This window comes from Lates calcarifer, linkage group LG16_LG22, assembly GCF_001640805.2.
Source record: "Lates calcarifer isolate ASB-BC8 linkage group LG16_LG22, TLL_Latcal_v3, whole genome shotgun sequence".
Lineage (NCBI taxonomy): Eukaryota > Metazoa > Chordata > Actinopteri > Centropomidae > Lates > Lates calcarifer.
In genome coordinates, this window is record NC_066848.1 from 19,971,587 (window position 1) to 19,997,519 (window position 25,933).

General features: G+C 40.6%; 1 protein-coding gene across 1 annotated transcript; it reads right to left on the reverse strand.

The window, feature by feature from the left end:
• Positions 1-8,622: 8,622 nt before the first annotated feature.
• LOC108872855 (cytochrome P450 26B1) lies at positions 8,623-17,125 on the reverse strand. Its single transcript, XM_018660738.2, has 7 exons — positions 16,857-17,125; positions 15,676-16,042; positions 14,291-14,515; positions 13,644-13,919; positions 13,232-13,390; positions 12,315-12,722; positions 8,623-10,893 (listed from the first exon to the last, which is right to left on the reverse strand). The coding sequence occupies exons 2-7, from the start codon at positions 15,880-15,882 to the stop codon at positions 10,549-10,551; spliced, it is 1,620 nt and encodes a 539-aa protein (XP_018516254.1). The 5' UTR covers positions 15,883-16,042; positions 16,857-17,125; the 3' UTR covers positions 8,623-10,548.
• Positions 17,126-25,933: the final 8,808 nt, after the last annotated feature.

The window sequence follows — 25,933 nt, forward strand, 5'->3', positions numbered from 1 at the left end:
CCTAAAACATAACTACGTGTTTTACTGTTGTTTAGATGTAGTAGTTTAGCCATAGCCATGCATAATCATACCTTAACCATATTTTATTTGCAATTGCCACTGTGTTTACCAAGGTTAATTTTTTTAAAATATACTATTATATACTAATTTTGTGCATTACTCCACAGCCATATCCTGTCACTGCAGTCATAGTGGATATGGTTTGTTGGTGTCTGTGACAGATGCCAATGATATAAAAACTTGACACCAAAGCATCCTCACTCAAACCCCCAGCAAGTTTTATGAATGTACATAAAGACCTATGTTGATTGACAAATGACATGAAATTAATATTTAACAATGCATGGTCATATACACTGTCTGGCATATAAAGATACAGAAATGTTCTTGCTGAAACACTGACTGCTCTTAAGGCGCCTCTGAAATTCTTCCAGAATGCATTTGAACCATGATGAAGCTGTGGTAGAACTGTAATACGGCACAGCTGCAACCAGTGGACATTAGTGGTGAGAATGCTAAAGGTTTCATTTTTTCCATCTCACAAGTGCAACACAACTAACAGAAGAGTCACAGAGCTGTCAGTCACAGCCTGGCCACAGGCCACATAGAGGTCCAATCAGGTAGAATAAGTGAAAACACCTGCATGGGTGGACCATGCGTGTGTAGGAGCTTTAACACAGATTCATGCACAGACAAACTTAAACACTTCCACACATACTGCAGAATCACTAATGCATGAGGACACAACAGCACATGCACACACGCATTCATACAGAGGGCTTTAATGTGCCGTTGGCTGGGTGTGGTGCCCTGACAGAGTTCATGAATTAACTGAACTCTTGAACTGTACTCTGGTATGTGGCAGACAGTCAGTCAGACAACCAGTCAGTCAAACTGCACAGGAAAAATCTGTCTTAACAAGTCTGCTACTGAGTCCTAAAATCTTAATTTAAAGGATCAAAAATAAATATTTCAGTCGGTGACAGCTCATCTACAATATGAGTTTTTGGACTTTTTGATCAGGATTTCTAAAACCTATTTTGGAAATTGCAGAAAGTAATTGTTTTGGAGGTAGTGTGGAAAGGGTTGCTGGCAAAGAAAACAAACAGTGTGTGTTATTCAGTGGAGCTGGTAAATTTCATGTTTGTACATCTGTGCACTTGTCCTCTTCTGCTTCTCTCTCTACATATATCTTTCCCACTGCCAGCATCCCCTTCTCTCCCCCACTCTTTCTTTTCTTTGTCCCTGCTCTCCTCCATTTTACATCTACGCTCTTTTTTAACCCCTTAAGGCCAACACACCTGTTGCATTGTGGAACACAGCATCATTTGATGTCTGCAACACATAATGGACACACGGTACAATCAGAAGTAGTTGTCAGGGGGGACATTTGATTAAACTGCAGCTTTTTTGACTGTTCAGCAGGTGTTCATACTGCAAAATGTAATGTAAGTGGGGTTAAAAGCCTTCCATTACAGGGGGTAACAGTTTCACACCGTCTCTGCCATCCCTGTAGTTGGTTGCATACATAAAAAAATGACAGAAGTTGTGTGAAAACTAAAAGAACTACAACTTCAGAGAGAACTTCAGACCCTGCCCATTTTTACACCTTTGCACACATGGCCAACTGCTGCACATGATTGTCAGACTATCTGTGGTAAGAAGTAACAAATTGTTGGACACAGACCAAGCAGATTCCACTGCCAGAAAGGGAGTTTCAGATGCTGTTAGACAAGCTGACAAATATGTCTGTCCTGAAAATTATATTTAAAAATCTTATTTCCCAAGTAACAGATTTTTAATTGCTGCTTTGAAACAGTTGGTAATACCTAAGGCTGGCTCAGTTATCTGCAGAGGTAGCGGTTGAATTATTAGGGCAACATGAAAAAACAAGTACCTACAAGTGAGGGTCAATGAACTCCTAAAATGTGAATTTAAATGTTGAGCAGACAACTTAGTCTGTGTAAACATGTTCAAGCCAATTACAAGCAGGCAAACATTTGCTTTATTGATCACTGCAGGAAGAAAGTCTAAGAGAATCCAGGAAGGTCAGAGGTCATGGTCAGCCTGAGGGGAGTCGGTCTTGGTCAAGGACACTGCAGCAAGGCAGACAGGGATTTGAACTTGTGACCCCAAGGCTGAAGGTTTAGAGACTCACATTAACATGAAGGTGAACTCCACGCTGTCCAAACTGAATGCATGGTTTCGTCTTCCTGTGTCTGGCCTTGTTTCTGTCTGTCTGTCTGAGTCTGTCTCTCTGAACAACTCTGAACTCTGCAGGCGGTTTTTAGCTCCTCGAGGCTGACGGCTGGAATGCTGACATAACAGATGTTGTCTGACAAACCAATAATTATCTGCTGTATGGCTGTATGTCCATACCCGCTCTTCCTCCTCCCCCTCCTCCCTCTCCACATCCTCCTCCGCCTCCTCTGACTGCCTCACTGTGTACGTTTCCTCCAGCTGGTCTGCTGTGACTCCACTGTGCCTCCAAACATTTACCCCTGCATGTGAAAATTACATTTATCTTTTATCTTAACTTCCAATTAAAGCATTTAAATAGCTGGTTCACCAAAATTACTGCTAAAAAAGGCCTTATTTTCTCACTTCCCTCTCCTGGTATATGGCGCTGCAGCTAGTTTTGGTTTTATTGTCCAAGGTTTTAGATATCTGTAAGAGAGGTAAATATACACCCTCTTATCAAACAGCATGACTAATTAAGTTAACACCTACAAAAACAATGCTGTGGTACATGCAGACATGCATACTAAAAATGTTTACCACAACCCCCCTTTTCAACAAACTGCTTAGAGAACTTCCCATTACATGAGTGATGACAGGACAATTTTTGGCAGCTCTGACACTGTTGCAAATTGTGTAGTTCCTCAGAATATGTATTTCTATTAAGAGTTGCAAGGCTCCAATTCTCACAAACCTGACTCCAAAGCACCCAAATAAGTGCACACATGCATGTTTTATGTAGCTAACAGGGTGCTGAAGACTATAACTGCATGTTCAATGATGTACCAGTCTTAGTACTTACGTCTCATAATAGATTACATGAAAGTATAAACTGAAAGCCTTTGACCTCTGACCTGTCAACTTAATTAGTCACAGTGTCTAATGAGAAGATGTATATTTACCCCTCTGAGATTTCGTCACAAACTGATAAAATTTTATTTGTGTTTCTCACAGCATTATACTGTAAATTTTAAAAGAAAATATCGAAAACATAAATTTCAAATGTAGTAGCAATGACAACTGTCTGAACTGAGCTGTCACATGGAAATTCATTCAACTGAGTGATTGCATACTGTCTTGGAGTGCTGAACTTTGAGGGAACACAAACAGAGACCAGAACATCATCATATTAGCTGTGTTGCACCATCCAACATACCCTGCTGTGCCACAGTATTGCTCTGCACTGCTCTGCAAAAGACATGCAGCATGGACTGCAGTCCAGACACAGGGGCAGACTGAAACAATAATTTGAGTCCATTCCAAGCCAACCCATTCATGCAAACCACCTGACTGCTAATTTTGTGGGCTTCCCCTAGTTGTAATGGTACTGGACTAGTTATACATTTGGCCACTATCCTCATCTGGGAGTTATACACAAAATACAAAAAATTGAGACTGACCAAGAAGTAGCCTATCTGAATACTTTGTGTTCAAGGTACACTATGACAATGGGTGAATCCTCAAAAACTCACTAGGAATACACTCAATACAATCATAGCAAATACAAATGCACAAGGCCAGACACACAAAAGAGTTAGCCTACAGAACAAAAACACTGTGGCACTGTTACGCTGGCTTTGTGTGGTTCTGTGTAAACAAGCAAAGCAGCATAATCAATGGTCTTCTTAATGCCAGCATGTATGATCTCTGTGTAAAAGGGGCTTCAGTCTTATCTTGTCCTGTATCTCTTCCTTTCACAAAGCTGAGCTTTGATTGACTCAGTTTTTCATTTTCATCTGGCAGTGAAGAGAGTAAACACAGGGTGAATTGAAGTTTATAAGTAGATGTTACCGGCCTCTGCTACAATAATCTAGCAGTGAAGATAAAAAAAATTCTAGGTGTATGTCATTTTAACATTCAGAGCTTTACACAAACTGACTTGACAGAAAAACATGTCGTCAACTTCTGTTGAGAGTTTATCGGTCTGACAGTGGATGGATGGAATTAATGCTCACTAGCCAGTTAGATGTCAGATGATGTCTGGGGATGAATGACTAGTCTCATTCAGCTGCCTGTCTGGTTTGTTGACATAATCAAAGAACCAGATACTAAAGGGGCAAGTGCACTTCATCAGAAGTGCCTGGTGGATGGTTGAGTAGCTTCAGAGACCCCCTCCCCCCCCACACCTTTTGGACATGTCCAACAATTTCTGAAACAGATGACCTGACATGCGCTCCCACTTTATCTTTATCTCCATACTATTTAGCACCTACCCCTCTCAATGATGGACAGATTTTCACTCCACCTTCAACTTGTCTTACAAACTACTTCTAACCAAGCATAAACCAACTCTATGACTCAGCATTTTGGTGCAATTTATTTTCATTGTCATCATGTGAATGAATGAAAAAAATAAATCATGACTCGTGAGTTGTAAGAATACCCTTACAACGATGTACAAAGCTAACTGAAAAAATAAGATTCAAGCATCTTTTAAAATAAATACTTGTTTGATGTTCAGCAGCTCATCAGCTCCTTTTCAGCAGTGCATGATGTCTCTCCTTAATTTTTCTGTACACATCATTGTCATTCTGTAAAAAGGTTTCCCTCACAAGCTGGTTTCTCAAACGGTTGTTATAAATAAACCTGACCTGACTTTGTTTGTTGAGGTGGGCGGATCGCTGCAACGCACCACTGGCCCGGACCAGTTGGTTAATTTTTCTCTAAAGACCGCTCTTTTACCTCATTATAATAATTAAGTGCTCTCCCAATGACCTGAAACAGGCATTTAGGGGGAATCATTATTGATGTGTATCTTTTGTTCTCAACCAGAACACAAGCGACACAAGTCCAGAGAGGTGAGGAGGTCAGGTACAGGCGATGCGTGAGGAGCTATATGGCAAACTGGAAAATGCTGCCAAATGACTGAAAACAAGAAGAATCCTCTTCTCTGAATTGAAAAGGATTACTTCATGCTCCAGATCCACTTAGCTCTCATTTTTATCACAGCCCCATTTTGGTTTGAATCTAACTTTTTTTTTTGGAGTGAACATATTTCTTGAAGGAACATTTCCTTGCTCTAATGACCAGTTGATTGCAGCTGTGATTGGCAGTTGCTGCTGCCAATGTGGAAATTAAAATGAAAAATGCATGTAATCTATTGATTGCATGTACATGGACACATTAAGACACATTTGCCATCTTTTTCATGTTCACTGTCACAAAAAAAACAAGTCAATTTCATGTCCATGAACACAAAATGCAATTTATTGATTGCATGTACATGGATATGAATTTACCATTTATTTTGTGTTTACTGTCACGAAAAATGTCAAGTCCATGTCCATGTGCACAAAATCAAGATATTACATTTTGCATACATGAACGCAAACTGCCATGAGAGCAGGTTGCCATCAGATTAGTTGATTGTGGTGCCTTAAATTCCTGCTGGAAATTATTTCTTTTCCATATCACCCTAAGCATGAGGGAGCCAGTCATAGATGTTGTCATGCTAAGCAAGAAAAGGAAAAAATGAAAAAGAACTCTGACCTGTTAGCCTCATTATTGTGGGCACTGATTAGCTTGTCTTTCATGTAACACGCTACATACCATATTCTCACTGATATTTTTTATTATCATTTGTAGTATTGATGGGTTGCTGTAAACTAGTGCATGTACAAAATAGGATGTTTCAGACAGCAAACTTAAATGTAACTGTTGTTAAGTTGTAGGCTAAATGGACGTCAATCTTGGGTTAAAATGGACTAAAACAGTGGCCAGCTAAATATTGGTTACACTGGATGGGCCAATTTAATTTTACAATCAAACAAGGACAGTCAACATATCAGGGAGAGTTTCTCTGCTGGCTCAGAATGGATGAACTCCTGGTGATACTCCACAGCTGCCAAAATCTAACTTCAGTCCTGAAGTCACACAATAGAGCCCCAAAGGTCGCTGAAACTGACTCAGCACATAAATGGCAATGTAAACTTTCAATTACAAGCACGAAAAAGCAAAACCACCAAGATTGCAGCGTTGTGGTTTGTCCGGTGACAGCAGCTGCGATGAAAATAAACTTAAAGAAAACACAAGCAGGAGGTAAAATATCTGGACTCACACACACCGGCTACAGTGAATGAGGAGCTGGTGTTGGCCACCGAGTGCTTTATCCAAGTCACCATCTGACCCCGTTTTCCCCCTCATTTCGCAAATCGGTGTCCTTATCATGCCCAAGACCTGCCTTTGAACCAGAAAACACACAAATAAGAGGAGGAGGAGGGTGAGGAGGCAGAAAGGCTGAACTTGTGCAGTGGAGAGGTTTTTATAGCTCACAAGAAAAAAAAAAATAGATCTCATGGGATGGATAAAGAGATGAAGCAGATGTATGACATGAATCGTAGTCTGTTTCAAAATGTTTTCTTTCTTCTTCACACTACAGTCATGCAAAAACCTTAACTCCAAGAGATGCAAAGTGACAATGAACAAATTAATATTCAAAGAAAACTACAGTGAATGTTTGAATTCATCACTTGCTTAAATAAATGCAGCAACAGCATTGAATTTCAGGTGGGGTTATATTATCCAGTTTAAGCTAATTTTGTCATGCAAATGAAATCTGCCTTCACAAACAGAGGGAAAAAAACTTAGTGAATGGGAAGATAAAAGGACACCCTCTTCCCAGCCTCATCACTGTAATCTCAGCACCCCCTCTTAATCAATGACCTCAGGTTGACCCAGAGCAAAATGAAGTGTGTGTGCATGTGTGTGTGTGTGTTACAAATGAATGTGACATTATTAAACATTCTTTAATCATGCGCATATTAACGTAACCATGACAAGGTACTGTAGATTATTTTACCTAAATGAAGTCGTCAGTTTACTACAGACCACTATGTTTCCCCAACTTTTCCCTTCTGTTTCCGCTTACCATCAACTTTGATTTAAATAATTAATTTGTCCAGTGTGGATACACTGCAAATTCTCAGTCTGTAATGGGAGCCAGTGAGTCTGTTAAAGTTTGTTTCATTGTTGTGTCAGTTGTATAATGCACAGCAATGACAGTTAAGTTGTGTTGCATTGTCCTGTGTTGTGTTGTCTTCTGTCCCCTCTCTGGTTCCCATGCACCTTCCAATCAGCTGACCGGTCGTTGACCTGCACAGCCGGTGGCACTGGAGTGAACTCTGGTTCAAAACGTCGCCAAGTTCACACTGACTGAGCGTCCATCAGATAACGACCTTGGCAGAGCTACGGGGCCCTGCAGCGGACATAATTAGGCCAGGCTGTTTGTGTCCCATTAATTTTCTGCCACATAGCTTCACCCTATTCTCTGCCTGTCAATGAGGGCGGTCAGGTAGAGGGTGGAAATGCCTGGTGACCTAAGCGGTGACCGCAGTGGTGACCTCAGTGGTGACCTAAGCAGTGGCCTCAGTGGTGACCTCAGTGGCGACCTCACCATGAGTTTTGTTTGTAATGAGGTCCACAGATGAAGTGGGATTGTAATCAGTTTACAGTAAATACTGTGAATGCTGTTGTAATAACAGCAGTACTAGAAGTACCCACTGTATTACACTTTGTAGAAGCCTGATTCTGGGTCAGTTTTGGATAAATTCAGAAATGAAGGTATTATGTTTTGTTTTTAATTGCTACAGTTCTGATTCATACCTCTGATTGGCTTCCTCTCTACAGTAATGGCTGCTGACCTGTGGGTAATTAATCATCCTATAATTTAGCTTCTTGTGTGTCAGTAAAAGTCAAATTAAAGTCAAACTCATTTTAATGCCCACACAGCTAAGCTGATTGAATTTGAAATGGACTGCTGTACAGTGTGTAACAGCACAGTTTTAACAAAACCACTGCAAAGACAAGAATCAGGTAGCCACAGTCACATTACATATCACAATACACACAGCACAACAGTTATCTGCAAACTGACAATGGGGCAGTAGCTGGCTAAAAAGCCAAGGAGTTTAAGATCCATATGTTTCTGAAACATTTTGTCCTTTGATTTATTTATTTATTTGGACTAATAAGAAATCATCAGTCTATAACTGTTATAAATGATGTGAAGTTATGACAGTGTAGAAGCAGAGGTAGCTGTCTCACTGATGATGAGATCTGTGAAGAATTTCAATGATGCAGCGATGGATATGGGGTGGCTGTTGATGCGTATGGTGGTTTTAGAGTGTGGTCTGCAGCTGAGGTCATGAGTTCTTGATTGGTTGAGCTCCACATTGTTGTTTGTGCTACAGGCCTGATTAACCTGATTACATTACTGTTTCACTGTTTTCAGAGATGGGTCCCACAGTACAATGGCTGTGTCATCTCCATATTTATAGACATTGACAGAGCTGTGACGCAAAGTGTGTTGGATTGTGTATAGTAAGAAAGGCTGAGCATAAAGCAAGCAGATCCAATAATAATAATAATACAAATACCATGTCAGCATTTTATAATCATATATGAATACTTAGAAATTTCTGTACATAAAGTATCATTTTAGCTATATTAGGAATTATACACATTGTCCTTTTTGGAAACACGATATGACAAACAGAGAGCAACAACAGGCTGCTTTTGTTTCACCATCTTCTAATTTACTCTTTACATCAACTGTACAGCAGCTACATCTGATAGACTCAATGAATGCATAAACAGGACAAATATATACAGACTCCTTAAAGTGGAGAAAGTGCTATCTCCTTCCACAAATCCATCCATAGGTTAAGATTTCACAGCGCGTCTATTAGGCTTCAAGACCAACAGAGAAACAGTCCTAGAATTAGACCAATAATAACAATAATAATAACTTTACTCTCAATATATGCTGCTCTAAACAATTAAAGTTTTCTATGTTCTAGCAGTGAAACAAGGTGTTATGGACAGTCCTTTACATTACAGGTTAGTGTCTCTATCTATACTTACAGCAAATATTGTTACAGGTAGAGTAAAAGTACAACAGAAAGATACATCTGCATTTTAAATACAGCTTATTCATAATGCTACTTCATTTGATACACACATATTAGCACTGTTAAGGATATATATCACATTCATATTTAAACAATAGGATAGTTTGAATGTATTTTGACATTGATGTTTAGGGCAGTTCCTGGTTGTAGGATTTCTGTGTCAAAATCAAGTGCAAGTTCCATCTGTAAAAGTGTTTCTGCAGTGGAGATTATTATAAAACATCATGACTGAAATAACCAAACATGAGTCCAGTCTCTTGTGTCCAATGTGGGTCATAAAAAAATGTCCAAAAATATTCCCCCGTTACATATACTTTCACTGCGGTTCTGGCCTTAGTCAGGTTCTGATCAGAACTGTCACATGGAGCTGGCAGGCCACCATGCCTTGCTCAGAGGCAGTTCAGAAGGTAAGCTCTGATCTTAAGATGCAAAAAAGAACACAGAATTGTTTTAAAAGTCCCTAAATCATATTACATCAGTGGAAAATCAGATTGCTTCTGCACAGTCATTGGAGGTGATATCTCTGTCATGAACTCTGAAGAATTTGACCAGTTGCATTTTGTTTTCAAAAAAGCTGTCTGTAAATCTTTTGTAAATGTAAGTGAGGTGAAATACTCATGACTTGCTTACTCAGCACAGTGAACAGAGACAGCTCTTGGTACTGAGAAGTATGATAAAGGCATCAATGCTGAGTGGATTTTATCATCTATAAATCACTCTGTAGTGTGTAGTACAACAGAATTGCCCAAGCTCTTGCTGGCAGTTTTGCATGGTATATTTACCCTAGGAATTGGAGCTTTGTCAGAGACTCTCTCTTTTTATCAAGATGTGTGGCTCTAAGGTTTTCGGTACGTCTGATGCATTTACAGACTACAGAGAGATATTAAATAGCTGACGGTGAGTGAGTTTTACTGACCCTAAAACACTATTTGAAAGCTCTGAATAGAAACTTGTAATTGAAGTGTACATGCAGTCCATTCAGTGGGCACTTCGGCAGGGCAAATCCAGATCCTCTGTTTGAAAATAAGCACAGAGATTTACTTTTCTCACTGATGTGCACTGCAACTTGATACATTAATAATTAAAAAATGCAAACTGCTTAAAAATTGCATATAGAAATGCTGCACAAATGTACCAGGTGGTAAATGTACTTATGTTACAGCAAAGTGGTTTCTTAGGTTTGGACCAGACCACTGAAAAGATCATGAAGTGCTCCAAACTAGCAATGTAAACCCTGTCTTCATCTCCATTGAAATGAAAGGGGCATGAACTGCACCATCAGTACCAGCAAGGTGGTTGTGTCTCCTTTCTTGGGTTTGGAGAGTTTTTCCAGAGGCAGATTGAAGGTTAAACTGCCTCATGAATAAGTGTTTTTGAAAAGTCTGTCAGTCTGAATTTATATCTAAAGAGGGTAGTTGTATGTGAAATGCACATGCAGCCCGTTTACAGGGTGCACTATTGGCACTGTCTGCATCTTGGGAAAATTCTCTGTGGCCAGAGTCCATTTGCAAGTCCCGACCAGCTCCACAGCTAAAGTCTTTAGGATGATCTGTGCCAGTTCTTTCCCTACACAGCTCCGCACACCGCCGCCAAATGGTACATAGCTGAACCGAGCCGACCTGCTCTCCTCCCGGTCAGGACCGAATCGGTCTGGGTCAAACAGCTCTGGACTCTGGAAGACTGCTGCAGTCTCGTGGGTGTCCCGGATGCTGTACATTACACTCCAGCCTTTGGGGATCTGGTAGCCCTGTCAAATGAGGAAAGAAATCTATCAGTCAAGTTGATACAGGTTTTTAAAAATTCTGCTTATTCTGTTATTGAACTTATACTTTTGACAGAAGTTTAAAAAGTTACATTTTTATCACTTGAAACACCTGTCCTCTTATACAATCTTCAACCACAACTATTCATTCCTTTCCTTAATCCAGACATCTTTATAACCTGATCCCAAATATTTCTGCAGAGTTTGGTTTTCCTGCTTTAAGCTTTAGGAAGATTCACTTGAATGAACAAGCATAATGACATTTCAATGCTGCAAATAGTCTTCAGCTTTAGGGGTTTATACCCTAAGAAAAAGATGAGTAAATGGAGTCTTGTGCACTACAATAGTAGGTCTGTTCTGGGAATTCCTTGTTCTTTTGCAATAAACACAGCAAATTGGGGGCACACTGAGGGCAGGGAAGGGGCATTTAAGAATGAAAGTTTTCAACAGAAGGCCATGGAACTTTGCATGTGAAAGTCTTTGGCCATCAAACACTCCTAAACAGAACTTGATTAACTACAGATTTGCAAATGCCTTAGCATGAAGAGTTCCTTTAAAATCTCACTAATTTGAAAAGTTCTCATGCTTTTGCTTTTAACTCACTCACAAACTCCTTTATTCATGACTATCAGGGTGCTGATTCTCCACTAAGAGGATCCATGCAATTATTACCAGACCAAATGTACATGTAAACCTACGGCACAGTATAATAGTAGCAGCACCAGTTAAGACTTGCAGTGGTGAACATGCTGAAGTCACCCCCTACAGGCAAAGACAGTAAAGGTTTCTCTAATAAAACAAGCACCACCTGCAGGCAATGGGTGTTACAGCTGCAGTTTTTTGTGCAGCTCGTTAGTTAAATGACACTGACTGGTAGCATTGGGCACTATGAAAAAAATACATTATCATGGTATATGTAATAGCTCATTACCATTGCACACATAAGGGATAGCTACCACAGTGTAAACAGTACAGGAAATCTACCCCAAATCATGGTACATGGTACATCATATCTCCATCCCATCTGGTTGGATTTAGTTTCAGGGGATTCACATCATCTACATCTACTTCAGTTGATACATTCCTACATTTCCCACAGTGTCTTTTGGCAATTCCAATAGAAGAGGTTGGAACTTGTCTCATTTGGCTGGGGTTTTTCATGTTTCTTAAAACAACAAATGCCTTGCTGCTACATTGCAGTGTGATCTATTACTTGTCACTGTGAGTTTAAAAGATGGTCTCTGTAGTGACAGATGTCGCCCTGTGAGTGTGTTTAATGTTAGTGCTAAGGATCTAGAAAGAAGCACAGCTATAAATCATTTTGTAGCTGATGGAAATATTCATCCCAGGAAAAAGACAACCCACCCAAACCAAACTGTATATTCCCACTTGTGACTTGAACTTACATCTAATTCAAATGTCTGCAGGGCTGTCCGGTAGCCCCCAGAGACTGGTGGCAGGAAGCGGAGCACTTCTTTGACAACACAGTCAACATAGCGGAGCTGGCTCAGCTTGTCAAGGTTCAGATATGGTATATGAGACTGGGACTGTGGGAAACCATCCTTGTCAGTGTGATCCTGACACCCTTCATTTAAAAGGCAGGTTGTCTCTGTGATGGCAGCATCCACTTCTTTCTCCATAGTGACACCAGATGGGCTGTGACTGCTGTGGGATTCGCAGCCAAGGCCCTCTGCCTCCAGCTCGATTCTTGCCCTCTCAACCACGGCCGGGTGACGGAGAAGCTGCAGAACCAGCGATGTGGAGGCACTGGCTGTGGTGGAGTGAGCAGCAAAAATCAACTCTACTGCTGTTTCCTGCAAAAAGGGAATTGAGTAGAAGAATTTTTAGAATTTCATTTTGATCTACTGATTTTAATTACTTTGACTGAAATTTTCATTAAAAAATTATAAATGATTAACTGAGCTGAGGTAATACTGGGAACTTTTTTATTATTATTAGGAGTTGTAAACATGCATGAAATGCTGTCTACTGGCCATGTAATATTGTGCATTTTGTGCGTTTCTATTCAGATTTATCATTTTGTAGCATTCACATACACTATCAGCATCTTCACTGAGTCATAAAGCCATGATATCTAAACACTGAACCCTAAAAGTTTTCCCTGAGCATAGACCTCTAAAAACATATCTATATTGTAGACATTGGATAAGGCTACAAAATATCAGCTGTACATGAAAACCATTCAGGCTTGGAGCCCAACAGAATTAATAATCGCTTGTGGATGGAGAGGGCAGCTGTTGCTTTGTAAAGTTAAATTGTGTGGCTTTAAGTCTGAGTCATATCATCTGCTTCACTCTGGTACCTTAAGCTCCTGGATGCTGAGCTGTTGGCCATGCTCTTTGGCACTGGATAGCATGTAGTCGAAGGCATCGTGATATTCTTCCTCCACCTGCTGCCGCTCCATCTTTTCCTCAATGATTTTCTCCATGTTGGCGTGCAAGATTTCTCTGGCTTTTATTCCCTGGACATAGAAGAGTGATTACTAAATAATAATCATAATACAAACATGCAAGTAGTTTAAGAGTAATTAAGCTTTTGTGGGGTTTTTATGGTGGATAGTTTCCAAGCAGTTTTTATTCAAAGCAATGGACAGGTCCTGAGGTGCTGATCAACAGAAAAAAGCTTGGCAACATGGATTGTCTAAACGTGAATAAACTTAAGTTTCAGCAGGTTCACTTTGATTTCCATCCTATATCGTCTTCATGATTTCTCACCTTGCGAAGGCCACTGAGCGGAGCGTCTATGGGGAGTGAGAAGAGGTTGTTCATCAGCTGCTCAAAGATCTGAGCGAGGTACACTATCCGCTCCTCTTCCAGCTGAAGACCCAGCAGAACCCTGACGGCAATACGGAATGTCAGGGACCTGGCAGCGCTGTAAACATCGATGGCGCCTGGTGCCGAGCACCACTTAGCAATTTCTGACTTGACAACGTCCTGCAGCCGGGGCAGGTAGGACTCTAGAGCCCCTCGGCTAAACACTTTGGCCAGGATCTTGAAAGGGTTAAGGAAACAAAGAGAGAGGAGTCATAAAAAGTTATTACCTGGTACACGGCAGTCAACACCTTTCAGTGAATGCTAACTTAAGAGGAGGACAGGGTGGGGTGGGTTAGGACTGGATAGGTTAAGACAGGATAGAAGAAAAGGGTGTAGATTATACTGGAGATAAGACAGGACAGAATGAAGGGTATACAAATGGATATTAGACAAGGACAGAATCTAAGGACTGGACAAGTTGGGATAAAATGAGTGTGTGTCTTCCCGCTGTATATAAGCTAGTATTTTTCATTGCCCATTGGCCTCCACTGATATCTGAACCCTGTAAGTTCTGTTGCTGTGCAGCTAATTAATTTCCCACTTCTTACTTTTCTCTTCCTCTTATGCAAATCCCCAATGGAGTTGACCAGGGTGTTGGGTCCCAGGATAATGCGGGTGCTCTGGGGCCACTGGGTGCACACCAGGCTGTGCTCGCCCAGCAGGATCTTGCGGATGTTTTCTGCACCTGTCACACGGATGACAGGCTTCCCAAGGAGGTGGGTCTTGAACACGTTGCCGTGACGCTCTCTGCGCGATATGTGAAAGTTGGAACCCTGGAGTGTGAAGAGGAAATTTGGATTTAGAAGTTTGTCACATTTTAGGTAACAACAAAACAGCTTGTAAATTAGGCACTTAACACTAGAAAATGCATTTCCAGATTTTACTTCACAATTTAAAAGTCTACTGCTTGTTTTTTGGTCCAGTTTGATTGTTTGCAGATTAGCAGGATATCTAAAAAACTGGTCCCTAGATTTCAGACTTTTGTTGAAAAGTTAAATAAGGGGTTAGTCTGTTTTCATGAACATTTTTGTCAGTTTTCATATGAACTATTGCACTTACTAATAACAGAAATCTTGTATCTCATAATTTGTTTGATGCAGATATAAAATTTCCATATATTTTTGAAGCACTGGGACAAATGAGCAGGATTCTGCAGGTAAAACACTGAAGTAGACGTTGGTAAGAAAGCCATCACAGAATAGTGGAAGCTGTTATTGCAATAGATTTACAATTTTGAAATGACAGCTATCAGGCATGAGTGTAATATTTGGTCTGTCTACATATTTTTGGCCATGTTTTGAAATTACAGTCTCTTTATTTTCCTCCATCTGTTCATGTGATTAGCATAAAAAAAAGAGAAGATGAAAAATCAGAGACAAGAACACCAGCCACACACATCACGTGTACTGTAACGAGGCGCTCTGACCCGGCGCTCTGACACCCAGTAAGGAGCGGATGAATAGTTGGAAGGATAGAGAGATGATGAGATGAGAGAGTGCATTCCTCGTCGTTGGAGAGACAGACAAACAGAGAGGGCGGGAGAACGAGGAGGAAGAATTGAACAGAAAACGTCTGTTTTTGCTCCGCAAGAAGGAATTAGGCACTGAGCATCAAGTCCGCACATGTTGCATTAACAACAGAACTCAGCCTGCACAAGTAATCTGCAGAGCTTTTCAAAGCTTCCCGCGCGCTCCCAGATACATCATCAATAAACTGATTATCAAAACACCCTGCAGCCCTTCAGAGTTTTCCTACATATTAATGGCAAAATCAATGCGCAAGCAATGAGCGATGGAAACCCGTAACTGATGAGAACCAATAAGGAACTACACACACACTCAAACACACGCGCAACAGGGTAACCTATATTTTGGAACGCTTGTAAAAATCAAGAGGTACAGCAGCCCAGACGTGTCATCTCTCCCCCTCTCACCTGGAACAGCCAGTGGAAAGTCTCTCCGACCAGCGGCCAGCCCATGGACCCCTTCGGCAGCGGCAGGCTGCTCTCTTTGTCCCGGGTCAGACTCCAGCGGAGGCTCCACAGCTGCCGGGTCAGCGCCAGCAGCAAGAGCGCGGACAGCACTGAGGTGAGCGCAGTGGCCAGGGCCGACAGCACCCCGAACTGAGCCAGGGGGAACATCTCCTCCGAGCTGGTCCGCTTCCCAGCATCCACCTGTGTCTGTACTTAGAGGCGCTTCTGTCCCGTTTGAAACTCTGTCCCGGTGGCGGCGCGTAAAGCCTCTCCTCCGTCCGGCTCTTTTCTCCCCCTCGGGCTTTTTCTTCCTCTCCCCCTGTGAAATCTGTCCAAATAAAAATAACAATTTGTTAGTTCATTCTGAGTGCACTCCCCCTCAGCTGCAAATGAAAGAAAAACAGAAAGCCATGGACAGAGTGCATCTAAACTCTCTCTGAACTCATCTTGGAAACAGCCAATGGCTGAGCCGTTACGAGCTGTTATTACAGCTAGTTGGACAATAATAATAACACTTATTATACAGACTGGACCTCGGCTTCTTAATTCAATCAGAAATCTTCATATAATGATGCAAGAGGTTGATATATGCTCGCTTTTAATTACATTAAACGTGCGTCAAAGAGTTTTCGAAGGCGCCTCCAAAGGAAATAAAACAGTGATCAGACGGGATGGATGCGCCTGCAGAGACTCATATTTGACTCTGGATGAGCTACATGAGAAACGTGCTTCTCTCCTGTGAGGAAACTCCCCTTCATTCCGCTGCCACTGCTCCTTCAAAATGAGGAGTAGCTGTCAACTATTCCAAATAGTTTTACAGGTTTACATGCGCCAGCTTGTCTATTAGGTTATGCGCCTTTATAGGTACAGTTCAGGGGGCTCAGCCACCCCCCACGGGCGGCCCGAGGTTTATAGAGCAATGGCAATAAATTAGGTTTTAAGAAAAGCAGAAGAGGAAAGGGGATTTGAATACAGTAGGCTACAGTATGGAGCTGATTACCAGGCGTGGTAAAGTAAACTAGAGGTGAGATGTGAGGAAGCGACTTGGAAACGATCAGGATGGGCGCAAAAGGTTGAACAAATTAGTCACCTCATCGTTTTCCCGGCAAGTTTCTATTCTCAAAGAGACAGAATAGACTTACCTCGAAACGGCCTGCTTCCAGTGCTGGGAAATATCCGTTTATTCTTGAGGAAAGTTTCCTTCTCGCCTCTCTGCCAGACCGGTGACTATTCCTCCACAGTGAACGGGCTGCGGGGGGTTTTATAGAAAAGGCTGCACGGCATGGTCCACCTTCACAGGGATGACGTTGGTCTGAATATGTTAACGAGGCTCGTTCATTCACCGTGCGGACCAGAGAAAGAATTAAAAAAAAAAAAAGAAAAGAAAAAGTTTGGAGATCAGAGCAGAGACGCGGCGGTGCGCTCAGAGAGAGAGAGAGAGAGAGACTGGGCGCAGGAGAGGGAGACAGTGTGTTTGAGTGTTTGTGTGTGTTGGGAAGGGAGAGAGAGAGAGAGAGAGAAAGAGAGGATCAGATGGCAGCGGATGGAGGAAACTCGCAGGTAGCCAATCAGCTGGGAGCCGTTCAGAGTTTGGCGCAGGTTCGAGAGCGAGTTTCAGGTTTGGAGCTTAGTTGCGGCAGCCTGGTCTTTAGTTTGGAAGGCGACGGGTAGAAAAAGAAATAAAGCAGGAATGACCATTTTTAGTGTAGTTTGGAATAGAATACAGACTTTGAAATAGCAATTTTATTTCATGTATTTATTGAATCAAACTAGACTGTGTGGATAGACAAACTTTTTAAAAAAACGTACTGCACTTATTTTTCCTGTTAAAACCTACAGTTGCAGGAGTCAAATTTAAATAGAAGAGAAAAAGAGAAAAAAGACAGAGGTTTGTTGCTGTTTTGTTCAGGCTGTGCTGTTGAAAGTCATACGCGAGACAACAAATGAGAGCAGCCAAAACAAACCTCGAACAGTCAAATTTAATACGTAGAAATAGGTGGTGGGTCCAGAACTAGTTTTTGGTGGTTGTTTTTTGTTTGTTTGTTTTTTAAACTGCAGGCATTCTTGAGGCTGTGTTTGTTCCCTGCGGTTTGCAGAGAAGAAGGGAGATTATATTTTAACCTCGAACAGGCCTACCCCAGATGAGATGGATGTTATACACGAATTTGTACTCGGAGGCCTGAATTCAAGATGTAACAGTCAGTCTGTGCGTAAAAACCGTTCTCTTTGTGAAGAGTGTGTATCCTGCAGCGGCCGTGAAGCTGTGGGCTGCGACTATACATACAAGAAAAGAATTTATTAAATGTTTTCTCTGACAAAATAATAAAATAGTAATAATAATGATTAAAACCGGGTACATTCCTGGCAACAACGAGGTGATGAAGATGCAATTTGCTTGATATTTGAACATTGTGTTTGAGGTGTAGAGGGTGAGTCGTGTATTTTCTTGATTTATAAAACGATTTAAGTTGAAACAATAAAATTAACATACTTTGGCTTCAACACTTTCAATTTGTTGTGTGCTTTTTCGGGTTAATTAAGGTAAAGATGGATTAGATTAGAGAGCAGTGGAGACAGATTTGTGAAATCAGACCAATCATGCTCACACTTCCAGCTGTTATCGGTGTGTTTTCCCAGTGAGGAACGTTTGCGTTTAACCGGTGTTGATTGGAGAGTTTGTTGGTTGGTGTTGGCTGTGGGCGGTTTGCCTTAACTAACGCATAAAAAGGTGAATGAGCTCCGACCGAGCAGACTGATGGAAACACGCTCACACTGTTGGTTTTCACACATTCAATTAACAGGATTATTTCTGTTTTTAAAAGGGGGGAAATACTGATGCTGGGTGTTATTAAAAAATAAAAAAATGTTCACCCAGTTCCGTCCCATTCTATCATTAATAAAACTTAAACTTTTTCCACTGTGTCTAATGAGATATCATTTAAAACCATCTCAAAAATGGAGGATGTTCTGTTTCTGAGGTTGAGCACTGGTTTTTAAAATATATATCTTTAACTCTATTTCCAGACCATTCAATATGTTTTTCCTTTAAACAGATTTTTTTTTTGACTTAATGATTAAAAGGTTCCATATTATATTCACACGCAGAAGCATAAATCTACAGCTGACATTCAATATAAGCTCAGGGGAATCCCCCAAATACATAAATCACACGTCAAAATAAATCTTAGACAATGATCTGTCATATCAGATGTCACGTTTGAAGAAGGCAGCAGGTTTAATGAAGAGGAAATTCGTTTTGAAACCAAATCTCTCACAAGATGAATGTAAATGCTATTATTATTATTATTATTATTATTATTATTATTATTATTATTACATATATTTTTCTTCTTTTTTTGACTTGATTTTCATGTCTACCTGCATGGACCTCCTGCTGCTGACATATGTTAGTTTTGTCTCTGTCTTTTTCTTGATGCACAAATAATATTTTGCATATACATTTAATTTCCTGTAGTTCCACTGCATATAGAGAGTAGGATACAGAGAATTTCTTGATGTGGAGCTTAATGAATCAAATGATCTGAATGTAAACTGGTCCTGACATGTAGCTGTAGATTCATATCAGTATTTAGAGTCTTTGTTATTTTACAGTGCTGATTTGAGTAGGAGGCTGCATGTTTGGACCAGAGTCTGCTCATATACAACTGTGCGTTGAATCTGATCCTTCTCTTCCCTTCTGTAGGTGAAAATTCCTTTGGGAAAAAAATCAACTCTCAGTAACATGAGAAACCATCTGAAATAAGTGTGTTTTTATCATGAGCCTAACATGTGTTTTAGCTGCATGTTTGAAAGGTTTCAGTGATATAATGACTGATGGGGATTTAAAAGACTTAAAAGGCATCAACTCATTCACTACAGCAGATGTATTTCTCCATTTTATTTTCATTTAAGCTCTTGTATTCCACATATCGCTCATCAATTTTTATAATTTTAATTACAATAAGTAATTATAACTGAAACTTTTACATTGACAAAGTAACTATAAGAACCACTACCTCAGTAAACTGACTCCAAACCAGCAGCAATTTCATCATTACCTTATGTTGTATAATCTGTCTCTCACAGACCTCAAGTCAGAGATCATCATTGGAACAAAATACCTTTATTGAAAGATTAAGATTAAGATTCCACTATAATATCATCATATAGAACTAAAGCTACATCAGTTAGATTCAGAAAACTTCAGGTCACTTTCTTTTTTTTCTTTTTTTTGTTTCCCTCCCTCCCTGCCTCCCTCCTTCTCCTTCCCTTTGTGATCAAATTCAGTTCATACTTGTGTCAGAGCGTTCCTGCCTGTCAGCTCCCATCGCAGACAGTCTGATCATTAATAACAGCAGCAGGAAGAGCAGCGTGACGTCAGCGCTCTCCTGCAGATCAGGTCGTTCAGGGAATCCCATGAGAGGGTCGTTCAAGTATGAAAGTATGAAGTAAGGAAGCTATATGACTATATAAACTTATTACAACAGGGCTCTTATTTTTAATAGTCATTTGCATCAGTTATATGTATGTAAAAGACAAATAGCTGAGATCTGGGAACATGATGATTATGCTATATTATGGATTGATTTTCTTCCTTCCAGGCTGCTGGTAGGTAGCTCATTTAATTGGCTTCTGTGAAAGTGATTTAAAACCTGCTGCAGACAGACAACCCTACTTCTGTTGCTTCTTAAAGAAACTCCTCACAAGAGCTGTTCACAAGCTGCTGTGATAGAAAATCAACTCCAACAAATAAAAAGTAAGTGTTTGTCACTGTCAGTTTTTCCTTGTAAATTCTGAATTTCAGCAAGTCAGTCTTGACACAGATCCAAAATGAACAGAAAACAAGTGTGGAAACTAAACTAAAAACTGATGTTACTATTTGGAAAACAGTCTGCAGTGATGTAAAGTATTAACTGTTTGTTAGTTTCTAGGCAAAAACATGGAAAACCACAAATGTTGTTCCTTAGAATATTTTTAGAATTAAGCAATTTTCAGTTAATGAATTGTGGGATCTGAAAAGAATCATTGTATTTCTATAAAACACTCTGGACACACACACACACACACACACACACACACACACACACACAGACACACTTGCTAAGATGCATTTCCTGTTCTGTTGTCCCATCACACCATGTAGCTCTGCTCTGGACACTTAAAGGGCCATTCCACTAATCCTAATGCTGAGCTTTTAAAAGCCTCTGTAATGGAGATCTTCCTCCTGGGGTGCCCCGGGCAGCTTCATCCATAACAGTTTATTCTCCAGATCACATCTCTGGTTTCAACCTCAGACACTCTGGAGACGATACTGAACCAAAATAAATCAGATCTGACTTCAGAAACATTTAGGAGCAGATATTGTGCTCACACATTGAAAAATCTCCTCTGCAAAACGTACTCTGTGAAATGTGTGTGTGTGTGTGTGTGTGTGTGTGTGTGTGTGTGTGTGTGTGTGCGCGCATGTGCAGGCCTGAGGGTCAGAGTTGATAGGTTAAGCCTGAGTTTAAAGCAGAGCGCTCACTGATCCTCCATCTTGGCTCAGTTTACTGCTTTCATCACATCTGAAGCATTTAAACCAGTAAAACTACTTGCTCATAAACAAACAACATCAGACGTCCTCTGCATAGAAGCATCGTTCACTCAGCTGCTGGTCAAACACAGGCACTGTGAGAAGAATATAAAACAAATAAGTTGCTTGCTACACACCAAAAAACAAAGAGAACACATTTTGCATAATATGTTTCATCAGGTTCACTTGTCCTTTGGGAGAACAAATCACAGGTGTTATACAGGAGACTCCAATCATATGGACCACAAGCTCCACATGTAATTTTTAAATTTTTGTGGAAATTACTGCCAGAATTTTAAATTTCTAAGATAAGATATCAGACTGAATATGTGATGTGTAATGCCTTTTTGTAATACTGTTTGTAGATCGACCCTGCGATGGACTGGCGATCCATACAGGGTGTGTCCCACCTCTCGCCCATTGTCAGCTGGGATTGGTTCCAGCCGCCCCCCCTTTTGAGTCCCCTTTATTAGACATGTGATTCGTTGGCCTAACTGAAAAGTGAATGAAATGTATACAAAACAAGTTTCTCCATTCACCACTGAGAAAAATGCTTTAATAAATATCAGCAACTTTTAAGTTGGTCCAGACCTGAGTTTTCCTTTGATATGTGGAAAGTCCATTTTTCTTTGTTGATAATAAACTGCAGCTGAAAAAGCACATCTCTAAATGTATCACCAGTTCAGTATTTCAATTCATAGCTCCCAAACCTAAGGGACAGAGATGAGCCAAAGAATAAGGTTAAGGGTTAAGGTTAAGGTTAGGATTAGATTTAAGATAAGGTTAACTCTGGGGACTAGGGAAGCTATTATGTCAATGAAGGGCCAAGTATCCGTCTAAAACTGTGTGTATGTGCTGGATGAGACGTCTTAGTACTCTTCAGTCAGCTCCTGTTATTCATTTTAACAGGGAAGCAGACAGACAGAGAGAATACCACAGCAGAGACAGAGGGAGGCAAGTAGGAGCATGCTGGACACACACACACAGTCACGTAAACACACAGGTAAATCTAGTGACACGTGCATGCACATTTAGATACACACACAGCCAGCAACACATCTGCAGAATTGCATTTCTCGTTACATTTGGCTTTGAGTTACGCTGACAAAACTTTGCCTAAATGTTTAAGTACTGCTTCAGATTTGAGTCAGGATGGAGAGATGTCTGTAAGTTTTGAGATCTAAAACTTCAATAAAGGAAGAACCCGCTCAAAATAACTCTCTACAGAACAGCACTCTCCAGATCAATGGACATTAAAATGATTTCCAGTCCTGGTGTAACTTTTCCTGTTTATCCATGTTTACCTACTGTCTGCATCTTTTGACCTCTGTCCCTTTTTATTCCTCAGTCTCTGGCTCCTCTAAATGAGCTGCACTCTCTCACAGCAGGTTAATTCATGTGCGCGAAGATGTATGCCATGTTATCAGACTACAGATCAGTCGTTTTGCGTATGCATGTGTATGTGTGTGTGTGTGTGTGTGTGTGTGCAGAGAGTAGAAAGTGCTGTAATGTAAACACTGGATGAACTGTGGCTGCTGTCAGCCCGAGGCAGAGCCGCACTGACAGTCTGAGGGCTTCACTTTGATCTGAGTCCTGCCAAATACAAGTATGTGTCTGTGTGTGTGTGTGTGTGCGCGCACGAGTCAGAGAGAGTGAGAGAGAGAGACTGACATGATTTGTTGTGTGAGAGGCTGATGAGATTTTCCGATGTTTTGTATCGTGTGTCTGTGTGTATTTGTGGCCTTTGAGCGCTGAGCCATTGTGTGAATGCTCTTTGTGTGTGTATGAGAGAGAGGGAATGTGTGTGTGTAATTAGTGTAGCTGCGTGCCTCTCTGGGTCAGGGGTGTACTCTCAGGTTTGATGCCGACAGAGTCTGACAGGTGCTAAAATCTGCCCCAGCTTCACCTCCTGCTACCTGAGGCTGACGCTCATGCACACACACACAAACACTCACACACGCCACCACTTCCCTTGATGTGTAATATTAGGAAAAGAGGCATCAGACCAAATAATAGTAAATCAATTTAAGAGAAGGTTAAGGATTATAATCAGAGAGTAAACCATACCATACATACATTACCTACACCACTTATCTGTAAGGATAACAGGGGTCTGGAGCCAATCCTATACAGTCTATGGAGAGTAAAATGGTACCTTTAAATTGAATTCATAAAACTATTGTTATGATCAGTCTTTTATTTTGGTAGATTGGGGCATGTGCAGGATTGATTAGAGGGTCATCACTGACGTCACCGAGTGGAGACGCTGAAATGTACAACACCAAGATGATCTAACGAAGGAGAATTGTTTGAGTTGTTATTGATGACCTTTGTCATCCACCTGTTTTACCCATAAAATAAAACCCAAATTATCCATGTCGGCAGAGGCATTTGTTGAATTAATGTTTTAGATATTTTATCATTTGTTGTGAATTAAGCACTTTTTATCATGCATTTTGCCTTTATTTATGTATTTATGAATGATCATTTTGTGATTTTGGTCTGTTAAATTGAAATTCAGCTGCTGTACTCTAAAAAAAAACTTAATGCACATTTGACCCTAATCTAATTGTAAGGGGTTTTTAAGGGGTTCTTTTCTTTGGTGAAAGTACACCAAAGTATAAAAATGACCTGGGTTCAGCTCCATCATCAGCATTTCATACAGACCTCATACTGTACACTGAGCTGCTATGTGAATTAGTGTCCAAAAGCCAAGTACATTTCCCCTGCACAGGTAATTATGTTCCAGTATTTCATTAGATGAAACAGGGAGTGAGGCAGACATTCATAATGTTGAGTTTATTTGTGCCTAAATAATTAAGAGTCCTAATTAACAGTGAAAGCTGAAACCCATGATGTCATCCATTTGTTGTTTTTGTCTCTGCCGCTTCACGAACAACACGCTGCAGGATATGTTACTGTGAAGTTTAATACTTGTTACACGCATTACCTCACATCTCTTTGAACAGTAATTGTGCTACTGCACATATTGTATATGGCCATGCTCACACACATATATATATATAATACACACACATATATATACACAGCAGTTTAATTAAGATCCTGTATAGTCAGGTTCCCTGACATGGACTGAATGGACTGAAACAGGCAGTTTTCTTGATATTATGTTAAAACTTATCATTGACGAATCTCATTTAAATGTGTAATCAGCACATTTCCACATGTTGTGGTCTTCTACAGGCCGTCTTCTCGGCCACAGTTTAGTAAAGTCAGGGTTAGTAGTGTAGCCAAACAGCCATTATAACTTACTTTCACCAGGTAAGAGCTATAAACAGATAAACAGAGAGCCAACGTGAAACCTCTCCAGAAGAGACAAAAACCTCACTCAAAATCACACTTTAGTTTGTAACTGCACTATAACTAAAACTGCAGCTTTGGAACAGAGCTTTTCTCAGCAATATGTTGTGCGGAACACTTCATAGGTTCAGATGACGGAGGGTTTTTTTTTTTTTTTTAATCTGATCTTATCATGTATTCCTTATTTATGAGCAAGTAGATGGGTCGTGGTTAGCTCAGAGATGTCTGTAATAACAACAGGTAAGAGAGGATTGAATGATGTAGGACTTTTTAACAAAGATTACAACTGGATAATTTAAAAAGTTACTTTAGAAGAGAGCATTGGTGAGTTTGTGACAAAAGTCATGATGACACAAGTACCCGACAACAGTTTTGCTACAACTGGAAAAGTTTTCCATTGCATTTTAAAATCGCTCCATGTTTGCACAACAACCATCTTCGTGCACACTGATCTGTAAAAACGATTGAAAACACAGAAGTATGCATTCCAGGCCAGTAGATGGCAATGTAACTTGTCTTGATGAGTCTGCAGCACAAAGCTTGATAGTCCACCATTGTTGGTCTTTTATTCACGCATAACTGAAGACATGGCAGTGTCATCACAAGAAGAGTGCATTGCAACAGTAAGGTGCTGTTTTCAACAGAGTATACTCTGGATCCTGGTCTCAAAAGTTGGTGTTTTCAGGCCCCCAAAATGCTGTTGTCTGTGAATGAAAGGCCAAACCATAACAAAGTTTTACTGTTTTGCTGTGTAAACAGTGCCTTAGCTGCCTCTGATAGATGTTTCTTTTTTGTTAAATCTACTGCAGATGTGTTAAAGCCTGATGTTTATTTCAGTTGGCCAAGTGCAAAAGTTTAAAACTACCAAAAAAAAGAAACGCTTTTGGCCTGAAACCTTTGAGTAGGAGCATCAGTCAGTAGAAATTATGAGTCTTTCACAATGAATTGAAAGATCTCCACATTTCAAAAGCTTTTTGGTCCATGACCTGTGCCGGCAGCCTGGTGGACGCAGACTTCCTGTCCTGTTAAAGAGCTGCCAGTCAGGGGAGCGGCTGTCAATTTACAACGGAAGCGGCGGTCAGATATTTTACACCATCTTTCCTGGAAACCCAACACTCCAACGAGCAGCCGAGCAGCAGGAGGGAGGAGAGCGAAAGTTTTCACACGTTCCCTGGAGACAAGAGAAGATGAATGAGGTAGGGGGGGAAAAAAACGTGAGACAGGAGTGATAACGAGGTAATGTGGGTCATCGTGTAGATGTATAATGTTTACTTTTATCCATCTGTCATCACATATTTATTTTTTAACAGTTGGGGAAAAGTGCAC

Excerpts from the sequence above, each read along its gene's own strand:
- LOC108872855 (XM_018660738.2), bottom strand. The coding sequence starts at position 15,882 with ATGTTCCCCCTGGCTCAGTTCGGGGTGCTGTCGGCCCTGGCCACTGCG. Across the intron at positions 12,723-13,231 it reads TCAGCATCCAGGAGCTTAAG|GAAACAGCAGTAGAGTTGAT; the intron begins GTACCAGAGTGA and ends CCCTTTTTGCAG. Across the intron at positions 10,894-12,314 it reads TGCAGACATTTGAATTAGAT|GGCTACCAGATCCCCAAAGG; the intron begins GTAAGTTCAAGT and ends CTCATTTGACAG.